General features: G+C 52.2%; 1 protein-coding gene across 2 annotated transcripts; it reads left to right on the forward strand.

Moving 5' to 3' along the window:
* Positions 1-685: 685 nt before the first annotated feature.
* On the forward strand, positions 686-13,309 carry LOC102462035 (putative G-protein coupled receptor 152). Of its 2 annotated transcripts, XM_075928515.1 has the most exons (3): positions 1,842-3,128; positions 4,681-4,918; positions 10,298-13,309. In XM_075928515.1, the coding sequence occupies exon 3, from the start codon at positions 10,330-10,332 to the stop codon at positions 11,290-11,292; it is 963 nt and encodes a 320-aa protein (XP_075784630.1). In that variant the 5' UTR covers positions 1,842-3,128; positions 4,681-4,918; positions 10,298-10,329; the 3' UTR covers positions 11,293-13,309. The 2 variants fall into 2 exon arrangements, with proteins under 2 accessions (XP_075784631.1, XP_075784630.1); XM_075928516.1 differs by lacking the exons at positions 1,842-3,128; positions 4,681-4,918 and adding an exon at positions 686-1,835.
* Positions 13,310-14,317: the final 1,008 nt, after the last annotated feature.

The following is a 14,317-nucleotide window of genomic DNA, read 5'->3' on the forward strand; positions in this document are numbered from 1 at the left end:
GAAGACAGAGGCAAAAAAACATTAAGACATTAATAGTTAGTAGATTTAAAATAAACAAAAGGCTTTTTTTCTTCATGCAGCACACAGTCAACCTGTGGAACTCCTTGCCAGAGGATGTTGTGAAAACCAGGCCCATCACAGGGTTCAAAAAAGAACTAGATACATTAATTGAGGTTAAGTCCATCAATTCTTATTAGACAGAAAGGGTAGGAATGGTGTCCCTAGCCTCTCTTTGTCAGGGGCTGGAAATGAATGACAGCAGGAGAGCCACTTGATAACCTGTTCTATTCATTCTCTCTGGGGCATCTAGCATCAGTCACTATCAGACGATAGGATACTGGGCTTATGTTCTTATGTTCCTGTATTCTTAATGAGTACTTCAGCTTTTCCCACATTCTTTGTCATTAAGGTACTATCCTCATCCAGTAAGGGACCCACACTTCCCCTGACCACCCTCTTAGTGCTCACATGTCTGTAGAAACCTGTCTTGTTACCCTTCACATGGCTTGCTAGCTGCAATTCCAATTACACTTTTGCCTTCCTGATTGCTCCCCTGCATTCTCCAGCAATATATTTATACTCCTATACTCCTCCCTAGTCATCTGTCCAAGTTTCCACTTCATCTAAGCTTCCTTTTTGCGTGAAAGCTCATCAAGGATTTCACAGGCAAGCTGGTTGCCTACCTTTTTTGCTTTTCTTACTGCTCATCAGGATGTTTTCCTCCTGCCTTTAAGGCTTCTTTAAAATACAACCAGCTCTCCTGGATTCCTTTCCCCTTCATGTTAGCATCCCAGGAGATCCTGCCCTTCAGTTCTCTGTGGAAGTCAAAGTCTGCTTTTCTGAAGTCCAGGGGCTGTACTTTCCTTTCTTCCTTCAGTCAGGATCCTGAAATTGACCATCCCATGATCACTGCTGCCCAGGTTGCCACCCACATCTACTTCTTCTGCTAATTCCTCCCTGATTCGTGACAAGCAGATCAGGCTGCGCATAGCCCCTAGTTGATTCCTTCTGCACTTGTACCAGGAAGTTTACCCCTGCATTCTCCACATACTTCCTGGATTGTCTGCGTACTGGTCTGTTGGTCTCCCAACCGATGTCAGGGCAATTAAAGTCCTCCATGAGAACAAGGGACTGTGATCTGGAAGCTTCTGTTAGTAGTCAAAAGAAAGGCTGGTCTGCCTCATGCACCTGATCGGGTGGTCTATTGCAGACACGAACCATGACATCACCCCCTGTTGCTCCCACCTCTAAACTTAACCCATAGGCTCTCAATAGGCTTTTCTTCCACTTTATACTGGAGCTCTGAGCAATCTTACTGCTCTCTTATATGCAGTGCAAGTCCTCCGCCTTTTCTCCCCTGCCTGTCCTTCTTGAACAGTTTATACCCTTCCTTGGTAAGGTTCCATTCATGTGAGTCATCCCACCAAGTCTCCAATATTCCTGTCAAATCATAGTTCTTTGACTGTGCCAGGACTTCTAATTCTTCCTGCTTGTTTCCCAGGCTTCTTGCATTCCTGTACAGATGCCTGAGATAACTTACTGATTGCCCTATCTTCTCAGTACAAGCCGGATCCTCCTCTCTTGTACCTTCCTCCTTGTGTTTGTTTCTGGAACAGCATTTCACAGTGCCTGGGGCAGGGGGACCTGTCCAAGCCTTTCCTTGTCTTTCAACTCTCTGGCTCATTGGTGGGCAGCTCCCACTTCTGCGACCCAGGCGCCGATGTGTTTTTTGAGGAGCACAGCATCTTTCAGAAAAGCTCCCCACTGTCGGCAGAACCGTGGCTAGACTTTACTTTCGCTTTCGAAAGGACGCTTGATCAGCACAGCGCCTGAACGTGAGTATGCAAATGAAGCCCAGGATATTTCAATCCCGGGCTCATTTGACTTTTAAAGTGCTTGATTTGCATCCTTCTATCTGCAGAGGGATGCAGTCTAGACGGAGCCTAAGATAAGGCCGGGTGTGTCATGAGGCTGCTTCCTCCAGCACAGCTGATAAACCCCCTCGGCACATGATAAGTTAGTGACAGCCCCTGGCGATGTGGCCTTAACAGAACTTGGCTTTTGCTATTGAACTGAACAATAATTTTGGCTCCATGGGCTAGAGGAGATGCCAGATGGGCTTGTTCAGGGGAGGGGCAAAGGGATTTCTCCTGCTCCGGCTTCTCCGGCATCTCCTCCCGGGTTAGGTGCCTGTGGTTCTGGAAGCCAGCTTGATGTTGGCACTGGGGGTTCTTGCTATCCAGGGATCTCAAAGGTGCCGGCAAACCATACTCAGGAGATTTAAAATGGTCTATGGAATTAGGGGAAAAGAGAAAAAGGAGGCGGCACTTTCCCAAGCCCCACCCACACATTAAGCCCCGCCTACATAAGGCACTGCTCCCAGAAGGTTGCATAGGAAACTCACATACCTGCTGGGTTGGATTCACTGTCCCATGTAGGGGTGCTTAGTCCACTTACAGAGAGAAAGAATGAGTTTGTGCTGTAGCCCTAGCTGAGAGGGAGCTGCCTTTTAGCTCAAGCGGGCGAGGTTTGTGCTCCGTGCTCCAGAGGTCCCAAGTTTGGTTCTGGCCTGATAATCGTGAAGGCTCCACAGGCTGGTGGAAGCTGTTTTTGTGTAAGGGGACTGTTACGCCTTACTAAAACTCTGTGGGAGTTTTTTGGTTTGCCAGCTCCCACTTTCAGAGGGGGAAGGGTTCAGGAGGCTGACAGACCCCAGAGACAATGGAAAGCAGCCAACACTCCAGCTCAGCCTGATTGACAGGTTGGATAGGCCAGTGAGGAAGAGGAGAGGCCAGGCCCCATCCTCCCTGTGAGCTGGGATTGTTCTGGCTCTCTCTGAGCAAACAAGCTGTGTGCAGAAGAGGTCCTGCAAAGACAGAGAGCTGAAATAGGAGTACAAGCTGTGTGAAGAAATCCTGCAAAAACAGGGAGCTGAGAGACAGCCCAAGCAAAGCAAGCTGTGTGCGGAGGGGCAGTTTTTGCAGCAGCTGAGCCAGACACACACAGCTCAAGGAGCGTAGACCCTGTGTTGAGCAGCAGACTGGCAGTGCTCAGAGAGCCAAAAGGAACAGAGAAGCAACGCAAGAAGCTAGAGACTGGCCACACAGCACAGCCTGCAGCTGGATGTGGTGAGCAGCTGGGAACTGCAAAGTGTGGGGAGAGGCTCTGGACTGGGAGAGGGGTCTGGTCACTTAGAGCTTGAGGCTGTGTGGTCACTGCCAGAGCAAGCGTGTCCAGCCTGCAGCCCCCCCTGCAGCACATCCAAGGCCTCTAAGGGGCCTCTAAGGAAGAGACTGTGGACTGTCCTTACACTCTGCAGGCTGCTGTTTTGATGTCCCTGTGCTACAGAGCAGGGCTGTGTGTTCTCATTTAACCATTCTCATTTTTTTCTTATTCTTTTCTCTTTAATCAGTTGTTGTTTAATAAATTGTATTTGCTTTGAACCTTATGAAGTGATCACTGGGCCAAGAAGGCCTGCAGTGTAAAGAGAGCACCTCGGAGTGGGGACACCCTAACTCCTGCCCCCAGTGACTACAAGGTCGGGGATTAAGCCCCAGGAAACCTGGGCCCAGCCTTGTTGGGGTTTCAAGGGCTCTGCTACTCAGGAGAGTGGAGGGGGAGCCCTCAGGATCAGGGAGCCGTGGGGTAAAGGAAGTGGGAGCGGGGACTCAGATCCTTTCGCTGGTTCATTTCACCGGGGTGTATAGAAGCCAGGAAAGTTCCCCACAATAGCGGGATCATTCCCCCGCTTACATTTGGATTAATCTGAGGTTGTTCAAGGCACAATGCCCTGTGTTCACATACCCAAAAGGGGTTCCCCGCAACAATAAAGGAGCTGGAGCCACAGGAATTCTTGCGCACACAAAGTGCATTTAAACAAAAGCAGAGTAAGTTCCTCCACAATCCGGTAGGGGTGAACACGGCCCCGTTTGCAATTGCTGGCAGCGAGACCATGTGTCAGCTCTCAGCACATCTGCTTTACTAGCAAACGCCTTGAGAGGCTGCCAGTCCCAACCTTGCCTGGCTCATAAGAGTCAGAGCAACCCAGTTCCTGCATTCCCCAGGGACATCTCCCTGCAACAGCCAGTCCCTCTCCTGGGCCACTGACTGAAACCGCTGTGTCTGCTGCCTGGCCATGGACCAGCCTGAAAGGTTACCTGGGGGCTCACACCCCCTCGGTCCAACGGCCTGAGGTGGTTTATGGCGAAATCAGACCGGAGGGCGAATCAGGGGTTCCCACACTGCGGGATGTGACATAGTTCCCAGAGGTCTGCCAGCAAGGGCGGAGATAGAGGATGGAGCACATAAGGGCATTTGCCCCCTCTTATACCAACCCTCACCCGTTAGCACTTCTCCAGGGCAGACCACTCCTCCAGCCACAACGCTGGACAGAGCTTCCCTGGAGAGTATGTGTGGGGAAAGTTTGAGAAGGATGGCCTGGAAAAGAGGGTTTTTCAGGTTGGGAAGTCGGTCTCCTCCCTGCCTCAGCTTGGGCTTGCAAGTGGTAGGGTTGTGAGGGGAGCTATTGTGCAGCAGGGAGTATCCGGGGGCCCCTCGCCAGGCACTGAACTGTCCCTTCTGTCTCATTTCCTGCTGGCAGCAGGGTGTGGGTGTGATGTTTTGCAGTGGAGAAGGGATCAAGGCTCCCCAGGGCACTGAGCTTTCTCCTTCTTCTCCCAGCTCCCTGTCTCTGCTGTGCATGCTTAGAGCCACTCCCCGTACACAATGCATGATGCTCTCCACAGCCAGCTATCTCTGGCCAGGGTGTGGCACGAAGCTGCACGCAGCAGCATCTCTGCCTGTCCTCCTTCCTCCAACCTGGCAAGGCTGAAAACTGAAGATAAGATCAGGTTTTCTGCTGGGAAAACTGCAGCAGGAGAAGCAGGCGCATCCGTCCCATTAAGAAGACTCCTGCACCGTGAGTTTTGTTATACTTGTATTCACAATATTTGAATCTTTTCTTGGGAGCAGAGAATAGAGCTGGGTCTTTACTTACATGCTAAACAAATGAAATTGAAACACACCATCCCGTGTGCAGAGCTGGGAAAACTCTTTGGCTATGTCTACACTGGCCCCTTTTCCGGAAGGGGCATGTTAATTTCAGCTATCGTAGTAGGGAAATCCGCGGGGGATTTAAATATCCCCCGCGGCATTTAAATAAAAATGTCCACCGCTTTTTTCCGGCTTTTAGAAAAGCCGGAAAAGAGCGTCCACACTGGCCCCGATCCTCCGGAAAAAGCGCCCTTTTCCAGAGGCTCTTATTCCTACTTTGAAGTAGGAATAAGAGCCCCCGGAAAAGGGCGCTTTTTCCGGAGGATCGGGGCCAGTGTAGATGCTCTTTTCCGGCTTTTCTAAAAGCCAGAAAAAAGCGGCGGACATTTTTATTTAAATGCCGCGGGGGATATTTAAATCCCCCGCGGATTTCCCTACTACGATAGCTGAAATTAACATGCCCCTTCCGGAAAAGGGGCCAGTGTAGACGAGCCCTTTGGTTTTAAAATCAACAAGTGATAATAGCGTTTGGTGACTCACTGTTCAGTTTGGTACAAAATCGTATTTCCCCTGTTTGAACACCACATTGTGCTCCCAAGGTTTTTTTTTAAGAGCAGTCTGACTGAAAGAGAGATCTCCTCAGAATGCTTCGTTGGCACCTTTGAGACGACTGGGGAGCAGGCGGGGAAAGGAGGTAAGTGGGGGTGGAATTTGGGGCAGAGGGATAACTTGGGGCATAGGTGCGGGTTGAAGATGCCTAGCTATAGCAGAAGTTAGCACCTATGGTTGGGGGAGAGGTTTGGGAAGCCCTGCTTTTAGTGATAACGCACAAAAGGAAATGACAGGGCAGGGTAAAAAAAGCAAAACCAAAATACACCCATTTGCTAAGTCCAAACCTTCTGGTTAGCCAGGCACAACCTTTCTGTAAAGAGTTTTCTTATTTATACCAGGTTGCCATCATCTCTAGCCTCACAAGCTAGCAGCTCCAACTTCCACAGGCTCCGGCAGTGCTTTACCTTGTGTCCCCAAGGTGATGGATATCTAGGGGGGTCTCTCCCATACTTCTTTTTCTAGTCCAATAAACATTTTACAAGTCTTCCCTAGAGAGTTTCTCCCCCTGCTCTGTGTGTATATTCCCATGGACTTCCCATGCCTCTGCTGACTCGTATGTCATTAGGGGCTCCCATGTTTAGGATCCACATGCTCCCTGTCCACTAGGGACAGGGATATAGCTGTGTCCTCTGACCGTCTGGGGAAAATCTGTCTCTCCCTTTGTTTGGTCACATTCTCTAAAGCTTAATGTCTGAGGGTACATCTACACCTCAGCACTAATTCGAACTAACTTAATTCGAATTAGTTAATTTGAACTAAGCTAATTCGAACTAGTGCATCTAGACCTAAAAACTAGTTCGAATTAATGTTTTGCTAATTCGAACTAGCATGTCCACATTGAGTGGACCCTGAACCAAAGTTAAGGATGGCCGGAAGCAGTGCCGGCAGGGCATCAGATTAGGACTTAGAGCATGGAGCTGATGTCTCAGGCTAGCCGAGGGCTGTGCTTAAAGGGACCCGACCCCCATCCCGGACAGACAGTTCTCAGGGTTCCCCGCTTGCTTGTCTACCTCGATGAGGGACAGCAAAACAGTCCTGACTTGGAGTGCCCTGAGTGCCCACACTCGGCACATCACAGCATTCGGCCATCACCCTGGCTGCATTTGCCACAGGCTGCCATCCGGGGGGCTGCAGGAGAGCTTACACCCCGAGGAGCCCGCAGAGCCACCCCAGTCCTCCCCATCGTGGGCTCATACCCCATTCCTCCCTCACCTCCTTCCACTTACCCCTCCCTAGCCCCCCTTCCTGATGTACAAAATAAAGGACACGAGCGTTCAAAAATAGAAACTCTCTTTATTTAACAAAACTGGGAGTGGAGGGAGGGGATTAACCTCTGGGGAGACTGGGAAAAGGAAGTGGGAGAGGGGAAGAGAGAGGGTGGGAGTGAGGAGGGGGAAACCTGGGAGGAGGGAGCTGGAAGGGGTAAGCTAGGGAAAGAAGGGGGAAGGGAAGTATAAAACTATGGTACGCCATATCTTCAGTACTGTGTACAGATGTGATCTCCTCAACCCAGAAAAGATATTTTGGCCTTGGAAAGGGTTCCGAAAAGGGCAACTAAAATGATCAGGGGTTTGGAACAGGTCCCATATGAGGAGAGGCTAAAGTGACTGGGACTTTTCAGTTTGGAAAAGAGGAAACTGAGGGGGGATATGATAGAGGTCTATAAAATCATGAGTGGTGTGGAGAGGGTGTATAAAGAAAAGTTCTTCATTAGTTCCCATAATAGAAGGACTAGAGGACACCAAATGAAATGAATGGGTAGCAGGCTTCAAACTAATAACAAAAAGTTCTTCTTCACAAACCAAATAGTCAACCTGTGGAACTCCTTGCCACAGGAGGCTATGAAGGCTAGAACTATAACAGAGTTTAAAGAGAAGTTAGATAAATTCATGGAGGTTGGGTCCATGGAGTGCTATTAGCAAGGGGGTAGGAACGGTGTCCCTGGCCTCTGTTTGTAGAAGGCTGGAGATGGATGGCATGAGACAAATGGCTTGGTCATTGTCTTCAGTCCATTCCCTCCGGGGTAGCTGGTGCTGGCCGCTGTCGGCAGACAGGCTACTGAGCTAGATGGACCTTTGGTCTGACCCAGTACAGCCGTTCTTATGTTCTTATGTTCTAAGCTCAGGGTTGGGGGTCTCACTGGACCACCTTGATTTTCACACAAACCTGCTCCTGGGTTCGCATGTGGCCTTTGGTGGCCAGGCTGGCAGCTATTCTGCTCTAGACGGCCACTTTCCTGTGCCTAGTGCAGAGGTCGTGGACGTTGGAGGCCTCCCCCCAAACCTGGATGAGGTCTACGATCTCCGCACTAGACCAGGTGGGCGCCCACCACTTGCGGCCCCAGACAGGCTCCTGGGAGCTGCCAGCCTGGTCCCGGGAAGAGGGGGAGGGCTGGGGGGCAGCGGGTGGCTGGTTCGTGCCGTGCCAGGTGCAGGGTCTGCCGGCTGGGTGCTGGCAGGCTTGCACCTGGCACGGGCACCGTAGCCAGACCGTGCCCCTTTAAGGGCTCTGGGGCCGGGAGAGGGGCAGAAGAATTTCCCTGGTTGTGCCCAGAGTGGCCACCAGGGCAAGCTGGGAAGGGCTAGCCTCCCACTAGTTCGAATTAAGTGGCTACACAGCCCTTAATTTGAACTACTTAATTCGAACTAGGCATTAGTCCTCGTAGAATGAGGTTTACCTAGTTCGAATTAAGCGCTCCGCTAGTTCGAATGAACTTTGTAGTGTAGACATACCCTGAGTGTTGCCATGATTCACAGGCAGGGTTATGGCAGGTTGTGAGCAGAGCTACCTAGTTGCCCCACACTGAAAATGCCAAAAACTGGGCAGGCGGCAAAAAGGAGAGATTCTCCCCAAGAGAACAGATTCTCCAGAAACGTGTAGTTAACACAGATGTTGGATTCACCAGCCAGTCACAAACTGCTCCTGATTCCTCCCCGCTGGTTATCAAGAAGCTGAAAAAAAGAAAACACACAGCCCCCTTGATTGTCTCCACCCTGATTCTCACATATCCCTTGAGATCAAGATAGCTGGAGACAACAGAAGCCACCGCAGAAGGCATTCAATCGCTGGGAAAGCCTGAACTAAGTTAAGCTGTGTGGTTTGACAGGCTCCTCTAACAGCACATGTAGAGCTTAGGAGATTGCTTGGCCAACTCTGTACAAGGCAGTAAGGTAGCAGACAGCCAGAGAGGTTGTTGTGAGCATGGCCTGGAGGAGCAGAGTTCTCTGGGGCACAGGACCAGCTGGAGAGGCAGGTTTGGGATTTCTGGGCAAGGAAAGGGGCTCCTGCTGTTTGTTTGTTCCTCCTGGTGCAGGGGCACCGGACTGTCCATTTATTCAGGAAATAGATCGGACTGCACCAAGAAAATGCAATTGCAAACAACCCAACAAACCGCAAATAGCAGAGATGGAACAAACTCTGGGATAAACCTGGTGTCCTGGGACTGCTGATCTCCTGCCTGCAGCTGTGGTTCCTAACAGGCACTAACAGACCATCCTGTGGGCTGAGCTGCCCTTTCATTGCTCAATTAACAAACCCACCTGCTCTCCACCCCTTGGGATCTGATTCTTAGAAACACTTAGGCTACGTCTAGATTGCATCCCTTTTTCGTAAAAGGGATGCAAATTAGACGTATCGCAATTGCGAATGAGGCGGGGATTTAAATCTCCCCCACTTCATAAGCATAAAAATGGCTGCCGCTTTTTTTCGGCACGGAGCTTTGCCGGAAAAAAGTGCCAGTCTAGACACGGATCTTTCAGAAAATAAAGCCTTTTCCAAAAGATCTCTTATCCCTCTTAAAATAAGGGATAAGGGATCTTTCTCCCTGAGAAACATTGGGGCAAATCCCACCTAGAGGCCAGGATGCGATTACTATTGGTAGCACTCGGAGAGCCTGGGATAGACTGGCCCACGTGCAAAGAGCTGCGAGGTGGATGGATGTTGTGTAAAACGTTAGGTAACAATATAGACTCAGTGTGAGAAAGGGAAACAGAGACAAGAGGAGAAATGTATTTTTTCAACGTAGGGATGTTTGACAGTGGGTAATAGAATAGTTGACTAACCACATGAATTCTTAGGGATTAGTGGACTATTCTATAGTCCTTCGGGGTGGGACTAGCAGCCAGTGCACTCCAGCCCCCGTCCCGGGGAGTCCCCTGCCACCTCTCTCTGCTACCTCCGATACAGAGACAGCAGAACAGGGCGGAAGTAGCCCCTGTCCCTAGAGGGTCCGAGCTACCTGTGGACAGAGACTACTGGGGGGTTAGAGAGTGAGGGAGGCTGCCACGGCAGAGGGCCCGCTAGGGGTCCCAGCGGACAGGGGCTGCTTCATGGCCCCCATTATATCCTCTCTGATAGAAGCAGCAACATGGAGAGGCAGGCTGCACCATGGAGACAGTACAGGGGGGAACTGACTCTTAAGCTGGCTCCTCCCAACACCAGCTCCTGCTTGCCCCGCTTGCTGCCTCTGATACATAGGCAGCAAAGGGAGGGAGAGAATGCAATTAGTCAACTAAATTCATGTGTTGGTTAATCAACTTATAGACTACTCGCTTCCGCTAGTTGAAGGTTGCCTAGAACAGTGGCAAAGCTTGGTCTCCACCTTGGGCTCTAACCACTAGACCATATTTCCCCTGGAGTAAGGGTTGGGTGAGAAGCCCTCCCCTGATTTCTTCCATGTCCTTTCCATTGGCAGGCCGGCTCCCCTGACTCTGCTGAGAGTGGCAAATGGAGTCACTTAACTCCTCACTTTCCCCCTTCAATGCGACAGCACCTGAGACTCCAGAAACATGGCAGGGAGCCTTCCTGATCATCATACTGCTCATCGGGCTGCCGGCCAACGGCTTCATTATCTGGCTGACAGGGTGGCGGCTGCGGTGCCGGGGCCTGTCCGTCTTCATCCTGAGTCTGGCCAGCTCCGACTTCCTCTTCCTCTGCGTCATGGTCATGCAGATCATGGAGACCCTGCAGGGTGACAACTGGGTGCTGGGTGTCACCATGTGCCGCCTGCGCCACTTCCTCTTGGATTTAAGCTACCACTGCAGCCTCTTCCTGCTGGCCGCCCTCAGCGTGGACCGCTGCCTGCTGGTTCTGCTGCCCCTGTGGTACCACTGCCATCGCCCCCTGCGGCTCTCCACCTACATCTGCCTGGGCACCTGGGTGGCGGCTTCCCTGCTCAGCATCAAAGGCTTCGTCTTCCCCAAACTAGTCCTGTTTAAGGACGGGGTACTCGCCTGCTACAACGACCGGGGGAAGTACGAGTGGTCCCTGCGCTTCCTGGAGGTGCTGCTGGAGGGATTCTTCCCCTTTGTTGTCATGGCGACCACTCACGCTGTCACCTTGGCCCGCACCTTGCGGCGCCACACCCGGGCCCCCAGCCAGTTCTACCGCATTGTGGCTGCCACCCTGACCGTCTACGTGCTGCTCAACCTCCCGTTCCAGATCACCCAGCTGCTCTTCCTGGTCGCCTTGGAGAACCAGGAGCTCTACAGTCGCCTCATCCCCTTCCTTATCTACACTGGCTACCTGATCAACCTCAACACTAGCATCAACCCCTACATCTACCTCATCTTCGGCTCCAACCTCTGCACAAGCTGCAGCCACCCCAAGACCTCCTCCCTTGCCTCAGCCCTCACAGAGGAGCTCGGGAAGAGCCCCAGACACACGTCTGAGGCGTCTTTCTCTGCCTAGCCCTGCCCACTCTACTCTCCCTGCATGGCCCAGCCCTTGCTCTGGCACAGCTCCAGTCACCAACCCAGGGGTTGCTGGCTCCCCTGACAGGCCCTGGCTGGAAGGACGGGGAATGTGCACAATACGAGTTCACTAGTCCAAGGCCTTGTGTAAATGGGTGCAAGGTGGGAGCTACCGGGGAAGTCAGATCAGTGTCAGGACCCTGTTTGCCCAGCCTAGTCAAACTCCTGACACATTCTCAGTAGGTGCAAACAGGGCCCAGCTCCCTGCAGATCGGGGCCCGTGAAGCTCCCAGACTTCAGCCAAGACCTGCTGCCCCGTTGGGCCTTTCTGGGCTTTGGAATCCTGACGTTAGTGGTGGCTCCACGGTCATGGTGCTTCAATGCAGTGGCCTTCTGCTCACTTCTGCCAGAGACCCACCATTGAAGGTGCCTCTACCCATCTAGCTCTGCCTCCTTGGGTGTCTGCAGCCTGACCATTCTGACCTCCAGAAAGCAGGCCCGGACTCCTCTTAGTGCACGAGGTTGGGACACAGAAGCTGCATCCCAGGAACACCCAAGGGGTAAGAATTGAGGCCCTGGGGCTGTCCTGTCGATCCCCTTCTCCCCACACACACCAGGGGACAGGTACAGCTCACTCTATCATTCCATGGGTGCAGGACACCCCAAAGAGAACCAAGCCCCCTGGCTTTAATTCTGATCCCTTGGGCATGTGGTTCTTTAATTCTGACCTCTTCCACCCCTCCCCGTCAGTTGCTCCCAGCAAGATGTCCAGTGGCTGCCCACCAGCACCTCCTGCGAGGGACTCAGACCCACCTGTGCAGGAGTGGAGTAAGAGCGGTGCCCTAGAGATGCACTGAGCTCCTGTCAGCCCAGCTCCTACCCCCAGCCAGGGGCACGTCCTGGGAGCTACCTGGCAAAAGGGGACCCTTCGGATCCAGAACCTAGTCAGCCTGGATCTGCTTGGTACCTCCATCAGGATAAGACAAGAGCTGTGAATTTATTCATTCTGGGGGTGCAGGGCCAGGGCCCCCTTGTCCCACTCAGGCACCTGGGAGGAGAAATTAAACCCAACAGGAGCCTCCAGCTAAAAGCACAGGCCTCTGCAGCTGAGCTAATGCCTCTTCCCCTCTGTTAGCAACAGGCCCAAGCAAGCTTGTAGCTATGGCCCAGGTCACCCAGCAGGGGCAGAGTGCCATGCAGAACCCGCCTGGGTCATCACATTTCCCCCTCCTGCTTGGGCCCCATTGCCCCCCCGCATCCTACAGCCCTCCCCCCCCTCTCCTGCAGTCACAGCGGCGGATGCTTCGTGTGCCCACTTCAGGGATCCTTTTCGCCAGCGATGCCAGGCTGGGGTGCAAATCCCGTCTGTGTGGGCTACAAGGAGAGTGTGAGCGACTATCACATGCAGGACGGGGGGGGGGGGGGGGGTCGCCCAGTGCCAGGGGATTTGGCGTGTGGCTCTGGGTGAGCTGCACACATGCTGCTTTGCCACCTGCTGCACCAGTGAGCCCTGCTCTAAGGCCGACGTCCTGCGCCGCTCCCAGCCCACGCGTGTCCATGTGAGGTCGCTCGCCCTGTGGGGCACATTAAATGTCTTCCTGGCCAACGTGTCCTGTGCTGCTTGGGGGGCTGCCAGAGGCGGGAGCCACGTGTGTGCCTGGGAGCGGGGTCCCCTGGAGGGAAAAGCCCAGTGACCGTGCCCTGCACCCTGGGACAGCCGGGCTTCTGCCCAGGGCCACAAGGGGAGGCGCCTTTCCTTTAATCCGGGGGGGTTGCTGTGGCAGGGCCCCACCCCCGGGCAGGATCCCTAGCTCCTCCATTCTGGCCCCATATTGAGCCATCAATCTTGGCCCTACCAGCTGCCTCCCCATCTGGCCCCTCCCCGACCCTCATCCTGGTCCCCCCACCTCCAGTCCATCCCCCCGTCCTGGTAGGGTTACCAGATAGCTTCAAAAAAAATATCGGACACACTTAATGGTGGGGGGAAGAGACTAGCTGGGAGGGGAGCGGTGCTGGCTGGGAGACGGGGGGGGGTGGGAAGCAGGGCTGGTGGGGTGGGTCGGGGGCAGCGGGGCTGGCCAGGGGTGATCAGGAGGAGGAGAACTGGTTGGTAGGAATCAGGGCTGACTGGGAGGGGGTCGGGGAGGAAGCGGAGGGGAGATCACAATGAAAATACCGCCAGGTACTTACAGAGCAATAAAATGAGTCAAAATGAGTGTTGTGCTGCTGGGATCTGAATTTGGACTGGGACTGTGAAACTTATAAGTGTTCTTGAAAAGGGGGTTAATAGTAAAGTGGCAAAATTTGCAAATGTAAAATTACTCAAAGCAGTTAAGTCCAATACGGACTGCTAAGAGTTAGAAAGGGATCTCACACAACTGGGTGCTTGGGCAACACAAGGGCAAATGGAAGTCAATGTTGATAAATGCAAAGTAATGCACATAGCAAAATATAACCCCAACTCTAGAGATAAGAATGATGGGGGGAGGGGGTCTAAAATAGCAGCTACCACTGAAGAAAGAGATCTTGGAATCCTTGCTGCTCCCCGAAAACATCTGCTCAATGTGTAGCCACAGACTCAAAAATAAAGAGAATGTTGGGAATCATTAGAAAGGAATCAAGAAAATGGCAGAAAATATCATAGCTCCTCTATATAAAATCATGGCACACTCACATCGTGAATACTGTATGCAGATTTGGCCACCCCATCAAAAAAAGTTCTGCGGGATTTGGAAAAGGTACAGAAAGGGGAACAGAAATGATACGGGGTAAGGAACAGCTTCCATATGAGGAGAGATTAACCAGAATGGGACATCTCAGCTTGGAAAAGAAATGACTGTAGAGTGGGGGAATATGTTAGATGTCTAGAAAATCACGAATGGGGTGGAAAAATAGAATAAGGAAATGTTATCTTTTCCTTCACTAACATAAGATGAGAAAAACTTTAAAAACAACATGTAGTCTAGTAGCAACTTAAAGACTAATAAAACATGTAGAAGGTATCATGAGCTCTCGCTCCACCC

Source organism: Pelodiscus sinensis, chromosome 4 (assembly GCF_049634645.1).
Source record: "Pelodiscus sinensis isolate JC-2024 chromosome 4, ASM4963464v1, whole genome shotgun sequence".
In the NCBI taxonomy this organism is placed as follows: domain Eukaryota; kingdom Metazoa; phylum Chordata; order Testudines; family Trionychidae; genus Pelodiscus; species Pelodiscus sinensis.

Coding starts and splice junctions, on each gene's coding strand:
- LOC102462035 (XM_075928516.1), top strand. CDS start 10,330: ATGGAGTCACTTAACTCCTCACTTTCCCCCTTCAATGCGACAGCACCT.